Raw genomic sequence first — 8,327 nt, 5'->3', positions numbered from 1 at the left:
CTATTTTATAAATGTTTCAGTATCTGAGAACACCCTCCGGAATGGAGTAAAGGTTTCCTATGTATGACTATTACATTCAAAATGCATGAAATTGAATTGGTTGATAGTTATCCAAATTATGGGATTTTTTAATCGTGGATTTTATCTTCTTAACTATCAAATTTCATGTCTGTAAAAAAAAAAAAGAAAACTATCAAATTTCATGCCATGGTCAGCATATTCAGTCATGGACCAAGGATTCAAGAGAGAAATTAGAAAAACGGGCTTGAAATTTTTGTTCATCAAAGATATTTTTTAACCAATAGAGGGAGATTAATTCTTTTCTTAACGTAAAAATTATCTAGTTGTGTTTTTCCTTTCTAATGATTTTTTTTTTCATTCATATGATCAGGAACCAAATCCATGATAGTATGCTTATAAAATTCAATTATTTACTGTCTGTATTAGACTTTGTTAATTAGACTTGATATCTATTTTTATTTTTTTGATGAACGCTTGATATCTAGTTTAGAACTACTAATCCCATACGCATATACAGTCTAAAATGAGAAAGATATAGCCACAATACATTTTTCATGTACATTTAATGTACACAACATTTTTGTTGTTGGCAGTCTCCATTCACAAACAGGTATTACGGAAAGGCTCATGAGGTTCGGTCATTGGATTCAAGACGATAACAGCTCCGTTTGCAGGCTTGTTTTACCTGCCACTAAGGATTTTTAGTTATCTATGACGTTCAGAAGGCAACCTCTTGGTGCCTCGTTAGCAGTGTAGGTGTCTGAAGGAACATACCATTTAAAATGAAGCTCAGAAATCCCAGAGAAGTGAATTAGATGTTAGCATATATATGGGACGGGTTTCTGATTTCCAATTTGTTGAGAATTGCCGAGGTTCAGGAGCTTCAATTTGTGGCTCTTGCTTGTCTTGGTTTCACTTTTCAGATTATTTGTTGGTTTGTCCATTGCTAAGTTGTACGGCAAGGTTTGATTAAAAGCTAAATGAAAATAAATTAGTTGTCCTTTTAACATCCAAGGACGAAAATATATTTGTTGAAAGGACAATTTTGTAGAATTCCTTCAATGATACATTTATGACTATTATTTCTGTTGAGTTTTTGTTAAACACCTTTGTTGCTACAAATAAATAAAATATCCACAAATCTTTGTTTTTTTTTTACAGACACAAATCTTTGTAATATTTAAGAAAATATGTAATTAATATATAAGGAAACGCATAATTAAGATGATAGTATAGAAAATAGAATGATTGTTATTAACTAATTAATACTAATCAATTAATATTTAAGATAATATCGATTGTTATTTGTTACAATAATATTATTATAAATTATTATAGGAGTTTCAGTTTTCAAATTACGCTAACATCTTGGTACAAAAATAAGGCATCAATTTCTGCCCATTTAAGCCTGTAGTCTTATGAATGTTGAGGAAAATTGGCCAGGTAATTTTAGTTCACACCCTTACATGTGTATGAACTAAAGAACACTGATGGAAAGAGATGTTTGATTTTTCTTTCATCTTTGGATTGGTAAAGCAAAGTATAAGGAGGTTGGTAAAAGATTATACTTGTTGTAACGGATGCAACTAGCTTGTCCAAATCAGAGGTGCAAAATCTTAAAATTGTTAGCCACCCTACTTCTGTCATATATTCTAATTAAAACACTATTCATTTTAGCCTAGTTTCTCTAATTTCATCTAGTTGATTACTTTATACATTTGCAATCCATTTTTCATGCACATTTGATGTACACAACAATGACAACATTCTTTGTGTTGGCAGTCTGCATTCATAAACAGGTATCACAGAATGGCTCATGAGATTCTATAATTGGATTCAAGAGGATAACAACTTCATCTGCAGCTAAGGATTTAGTTATCTATGACGTTCAGAAGGCAAACACCTGATGCCTCGTTAGTAGTGTTGATGTCTGAAGGAACATTCATGTAAAATGAAGCTCAGGAATCTCAGAGAAGTGAACAAGATGTTAAAATAGGAGGCATATATGGAACTGTTTTCTGATTTCCAATTTGTAGAGAATTGCTGAGTTTCAGGAGCATCAATTTGTGTGGCTCTTGCTTGTTTTGGTTTCACTTTTCAAATTCTTTGTTCATTCTAAGTTGTACGGCGGAGTTTTAATAAGAAGCTAAATGAAAATAAATTAGTTGTTCTTATAACATCGAAGGATAAAAATATATTTTTTTGTTGAAAGGACAATTTTGTTGAATTCCTTGAATGATATATTTAAGACTACTATTTCCCAGAGCTGAAAGGTTGTGGGTGATGATATGGAGGTTATGATGCTAGAAACAATCCAGATGGTGTCACCACAGTACCAAATGCTGTTAAAGAAGGAGATTTTAATGGTCCGATAAATTAGGAGGTTTGTTTTGGTTGGAGAGAGGTTTGATAATTAAATTGAGAATAAATGAAAGTTAAAAAGTGCTAAGTACTAAATTATAATTTTGAACTTTATTTAATGATCTAATGAACAGGCTGTTCTTCAATTCTTATTATTTGCTTCATTTCTTGCACAGAGAAATGCTAATAAAATTATCTTTTTACAACTTGGTTAAAATTTATTTCAAATAATCAATTTTGATGAGTTTTACTTTTTTATTTAATGATCTTTCTCTTGTTTTAAAAGTGAAGCTCAACAAAATGAATGATTTTCAATCAATTTCAACCCATTACATAAATAATATTAGAAATATATGAACACTAAAACAAACAGGAAAAATTAAAAGACTAAAATCAAAGTTATATTAAAAAACATATTTAAACAAGTCAATATTCTACCTATGCAACAATCCATCCATACCAACTTAATTGAAGAGTCTAGCATTGTAAAATACCTTCAAGCATAAAAAAGTAACGTGTTTCTTACGCAGGAATCAGACTCGAACCCAAGCCCTTGAAGCTGAGTACCACAACTTGGAGCATTCCTTTTATAGCTCATGTCAGCAAAATATAAATAAATTTTACCGTATCAGACTTATTTAGTTAGGCGTAACAATTTTTCTCGTCATCTCAAAATTCCTACAGGAGTTGTCCCATCTAGAGCCCCGTGTTTAGAAATTTTTATCCTATGGAAATGAAGATGATGGAAAATCCCCATAAGAAGATTTAGGAATAATGACGGTGATCACACTCCCTGGCGTATGACAAAAAAAAAACATTGGGGACACAAAAGAAGCGAGGCACTCCCTTCGCTGTCACTATCATCCCTAAAAAAGAGTTATTTTCATAAAAACCAAACTCTCAACTTTCACATAACCATTGATATGATATTCCAAAAAATTTCATAACTAGATTTTTTTTAAGCCCAAGTATCCCTTGGCCGAGAGCTAAGAATGAATGCATCAAATCCATTTAAAAGACTCATTTTTCTTAACAAATATTTTTTTATATATACAGATAAAAAAATTGTATCTTTAGTTACATGTTTAAGGAAATAAGATTATCTAATAATTAAGTCACGTTATGATGTTCCATAACAATATTATTGTAACAATGAAAAAAAAACAAACTTTGAGTAATTGTTGGTTTAGTGACAATGGTGCATATCTCATATGAATCACACAAATTCACCACACTAGAATGTCTCATGAAATTGGTAGAGTGAAAAAGGTTGAACATTCTTGACTCCATGAAAGCATGGAAAATGAAATCCAAAATAGTCTAAAAAAAATAGTCTTTCGTTAAAGTATAAATATCTTGCTTCCAAAAAAGACAACTAGCCAAGAGTCAACCCTCGAAGCGTATAGATCGCTAAAGTGAATTTTATCTCTCCCAACAAAATCTTTTTCATATGCACAACCAGAAAATCAAACCCCTATCAACATGCTTAAATAGTCATCTATCAATTGTATTGATCCTTGTAAAAGTAAATCAACAAGGAAATAATATGCTCAATGGAGTAACATGACAGATATACTGAACAAGATTTACAAATTAGAATTCATTAACTTTTTGATAACTTTCCAATCTAAATTCCAAGAATTTTGAATCCGACCTTCATGATGAAATTTTAAAATGGAATATTTTAGAGAATAATTTTAATACACCACAAACCTATTAGATAACATCTTATGTATTTTTTTTAGGTGAACATGATATCCCTCAATTGAAATTTGATGACTGATCTTCCAAGATATTGAAAACTATTTAAGTAGTTGATATCCTCAATCGATATTTTTTCATACAAACAAGTCAGGAATCAAACTCATGATCGTATACTTCTGGAACAAGATCCTCTATTAATCATGTCACACCATGTTGGTATAACTTTTAAAAATAATTATAAAAAAATAAAGTTTTCAAAATATAATTCATAATTAACTGCCAATGAAAAATACATTAAGACAGCTAATCATTCTAACTAAATACATACCCCTAAAAATTACATTTCCTTCTTTAAGGACTCACCTACAGAGTCTTAAATCATAAAAGAAGAATCCAGCGGCAAATGCAAAGGAAGGTGGTGCTCACAATACAATACAATAGTCATTGCATTACTTTAAATATCACATCATAGCAGAAAATAATTAGCAAAACATGAACTAAATAGAACTAGCTGTGGGCAAAATACAAACCGATGGTGCTTGGCTACTGGCTAGTTGTCTAACCACAAGCTAAGCATCCCATAGTATGGCATAGAGTTGTTATACATAAAGGTCTTCCATGACCGAGCAGTGCTTTACCATTCGGATCCATTAAAATCTGACCCCTTCAATGTAAAATGTTCTTTCCATTGACCTAGGCTAGCAAATGGCATGAGACCACAAAACAACGGTAGAAACACAAGCATAGCAGCATAGAACAGAACTCTGCGAATCCAATACCGAAGAATTGTATTCTCCTCCATTGTTTGTGATGGAGTGACTGGTCCATGAAGGATCCGGAACAAAGCGGATGTCCAGCAAAGAGATAAGAAATGCAGCAAGCACATAATCTCCCAGTATAAGAGCCACACAATACCACTCCCACCCAATGTCTCTACACATAGCTTGCCACAATAGCCACAAAAAATTCCCAACATTAAAAGGATGAAAGTGACTGGCATAGTCTGTGATGTTGTGGTCGACCGCTGCAAGAGCAAATATGCAACAGCAAAAATCATCAAGATGCCAAATGCCATTCGGCTCATAACTTGAACTTGACACCACAAAATATGCAACTTTGAATTGAATAAGACCATTGACTTGGGAGTCCACCAGGAGGAAGATTCCTACAATGGAGAAAAAAACAGATCATTAACAACTGCCAATTGAGCAAAGGCAATGCTGGAGTAGTATGCAGACACAACCACTAAAGTACTGTCATAATTACATCTTATTTTGCATAGTTTTATCTTAATTCTTAAATTAGAGCACAAATAATGGAAAGATGATAAGTGAAATCTTTGATCATGACAAAGACTTTAAAAACAAAACTAAACATTGAAATCTTAAACAAAAGATTATACTTGCCTGGGTTGATGGTGTACATGATTCAGTAGCTTTAGTAATCCGCTCGTAGGAATAAACATAGGCACCATACAAAAGTGAGGATGACATGATAAGCAAACCAGTAATAAGACAGTCAATGCACTTCTTTTTGAGTTCACCATGCCTCGTATCTTCTAACTGGGTCTTGAACTTTTCCTCTTTGAAAGATTGCTTTGATTCTCCCATGACTAATTTTGATCTGTTTAAATTATTCGAATCAAGGTTGAGAGCCAATTCATCCTCTTTCAATTTCAATTCCTTCATTTTAAGGCCAAGTTCAAGTGTCTTGAGGTCATTAGAACGACACTGCTCCATGATGGACTTCTCAAAAATACTAACCATAGGATTATTTACAGATCCAAAAGATATTTGAGAAAAGGAAACCATTTGGTTTGATTGCCCATACAAAGTGAGATCGCGACTAACTGAACCCATATGAAAGTTATCCCTGCTCTCTTCAGGAGAATCAAGACTAACTGAATTATTATGAATGTTATCCCTGCCTTCTTCAGGAGAATCACGACCAATTGAATCTATATGAAAGTTATCCCTGACCTCTTCAGGAGAATCATGACTAATTGATTGATCTTGGATTTCAGCATGTCTTGAATGACCGACCTCTGTAACAATATCACCTGAGCATTCCTCTTTATTGAGAGTCAATTTAGAACTCATAATTTCCATCTTTGTATTATTTAATTTATTTCCTTCATTGCTCTTGGATGATTCATAAATTAACTGAAGAGTACTCAAGGTGCTACAAAAAGATTGTTCAAAGTTCCTCGTCAAACCATCTAGCTTGTCTCCAAAAACCTGTAGCCGGATAGGAAGAAGTCAAACAAGTAGCACGCAGAATTGCTTCAGAAAATGGACTTTGCTTAATATTGACATGAACTGCTAAAGAAACGTAGTAAAACTGCAATCAAGGGATGAATTGACAATTGATGTCTGTCTTACACTGGCAAGAGATTCTTTGATAGCCGATGAACACATCTGCAAGGAAGGCAAAGAGTGGAATGGTCAAGGCTCAAACATAAATCAAGTCAAATGATCAGCATGCATATGGTATCAGTAATTGATTAAATTTTGTAACTTTTCTAAGCATCACAATCAAGGTTTTAAATTGTGGCAGCAATAGACCCCAAAAACCTTGACGTTGTGGCCAAAATCGGGGCTGCTGACTGTTTTTTAAAGCCTTAGCGCATGTTTGATTTTGCGGTGGACTTAGGGCAGCACGAAGCACAGAGCCACTTCAACGCTGAAGCATCGAAGATCATGCTTCCTTCTGGAAATGTAGATTGGCATTCCAGTAACGGCAATCCAAACATGCGCTTCATCACAATTATAGCAAATAGTAACTCAATGAGTTGTCTTACGAAATATACAAATGACTGATACAATGGTATCAAATATTATTATTCAAGTTTGCTTTAGAAATAGGGAAGAAAATTACCATCGAAAGATGACTGGGAGACATACTCTCGGCTGCTACATCTCTTCTATACATCACCTTAAATAAAATAAAAAATTGAAAATTGTCATGCCCAATATCAAGCAATAATTGTAACACAAAAGAAAACGAAAAAATAAATTTAACTGTAAACATTAAAACACAAATTATTACTACATAATTGATTGTTTTAGCGTTAAAGAAACACGTGATAGCAGTTCATATAAGACATATCACATCAGTATCGAATTAAAAATACAAAATTAAAACCAACATTCATTGATCAAAGGCAAAATTAAAACCAAGAAAAACAAAAATCGGCATCAAGAAGCGAACTTTAATAGCAGCACATACCTGAGCCATAACAGCGGCGAATGACATGCCAAGAGGAAGGCCAATAGTGTCCACATTATTAGCCCTATGGCGGCGAACAAGAACTCTAGGGTTCCGTCGTTTGAACGCCGCAGCCTTACCTTTACCTTTATTCTCTTTTCGTGACGACGTCGTATCGGAGGCTTCTGAACTTTGCGTTGTGCTCTTCATCGAAGCTTGACCCTCCCATTCGTTGATTGCGGTTGGTTCTGGTTCCGAGGAACAATTCTGAATCTCAGCCATTTGGGTCGCAATTTCAGTGAAGAGACCATGAAATTGAAATTGAAATTTAATATGAAAAGCCCTCAAATTTCAAGCGCCCAACGTTAATATTGCAATCGATCCAATCATTGACAAGCGAGGGCGCGCGGGAGAGAGAGAGTGTTTCCTTTTTTCACTTTTGGTATATTCTGAAACGTCGCGTGTCTTCGATTTTAATCTTACCTTCATTGTACTTTGCCGCCTAGTTCCCGTATTTGCTTAAACCCTACTTTTTCTTTCTCTTTTTTCCAATATGGAAAATATTTATAAAAAAAAAGTATGTTTGTAAAATTGGTTTTGAATTATTATTTTATAAAATTGATACCGAGTGGATGTTTGAACAACTATCAGCAAAACTGATATTGGATATTAAGTGGATGTTTTGAATAAGAGATAAATAATTAAATTTAAATAATACATGAATGATTAAATTAACTTTGACGTATTAATCACATGTCAAATTCCTAGTTTAAAGATTATCACTCTAACTATTTATAGGTTAAAATAATTTATTATTAGACATTCCAATCTCTTCATGTTAAATCTAATTTAATATAATATAATATGATCCTAATCAACAAATTTATCAAAGATTCGAAATACACATAATGGTTCAAGAGTGGGTAACGGAAGAGCAATGATGGAGGGCCTGGAGTGGACATGTAAGATAATAGATACTTTGATCCATGAAAATAAAAAAGAATATTTTTATGGCTCATCTTGGCTAAAGCCAC

At 33.3% G+C, this 8,327-nt stretch overlaps 1 protein-coding gene across 3 annotated transcripts; it reads right to left on the bottom strand.

Moving 5' to 3' along the window:
* Window positions 1–4,337: 4,337 nt before the first annotated feature.
* Window positions 4,338–7,823, bottom strand: LOC114415714 (protein CPR-5). 3 transcript variants are annotated; one of them, XM_028380542.1, is made up of 6 exons: window positions 7,315–7,378; window positions 6,964–7,020; window positions 6,604–6,841; window positions 6,468–6,503; window positions 5,493–6,323; window positions 4,338–5,251 (listed from the first exon to the last, which is right to left on the bottom strand). In XM_028380542.1, exons 3-6 carry the CDS (start codon window positions 6,613–6,615, stop codon window positions 4,721–4,723), a joined length of 1,410 nt encoding a protein of 469 aa, XP_028236343.1. In that variant the 5' UTR covers window positions 6,616–6,841; window positions 6,964–7,020; window positions 7,315–7,378; the 3' UTR covers window positions 4,338–4,720. The 3 variants fall into 3 exon arrangements, with proteins under 3 accessions (XP_028236343.1, XP_028236344.1, XP_028236342.1); XM_028380543.1 differs by having other exon boundaries at window positions 6,660–6,841; XM_028380541.1 differs by lacking the exon at window positions 6,604–6,841 and having other exon boundaries at window positions 7,315–7,823.
* Window positions 7,824–8,327: the final 504 nt, after the last annotated feature.

This window comes from Glycine soja, chromosome 6 (genome assembly GCF_004193775.1).
Source record: "Glycine soja cultivar W05 chromosome 6, ASM419377v2, whole genome shotgun sequence".
Lineage (NCBI taxonomy): Eukaryota > Viridiplantae > Streptophyta > Magnoliopsida > Fabales > Fabaceae > Glycine > Glycine soja.
Note: the sequence above shows the minus strand (reverse complement) of the source record. Positions and strands in the feature narration are given on the sequence as shown.

Excerpts from the sequence above, each read along its gene's own strand:
- LOC114415714 (XM_028380541.1), bottom strand. The coding sequence starts at position 7,575 with ATGGCTGAGATTCAGAATTGTTCCTCGGAACCAGAACCAACCGCAATC. Across the intron at positions 6,504-6,963 it reads CTCCCAGTCATCTTTCGATG|ATGTGTTCATCGGCTATCAA; the intron begins GTAATTTTCTTC and ends CCTTCCTTGCAG. Across the intron at positions 6,324-6,467 it reads TCAAAGAATCTCTTGCCAGT|GTTTTTGGAGACAAGCTAGA; the intron begins GTAAGACAGACA and ends ATCCGGCTACAG.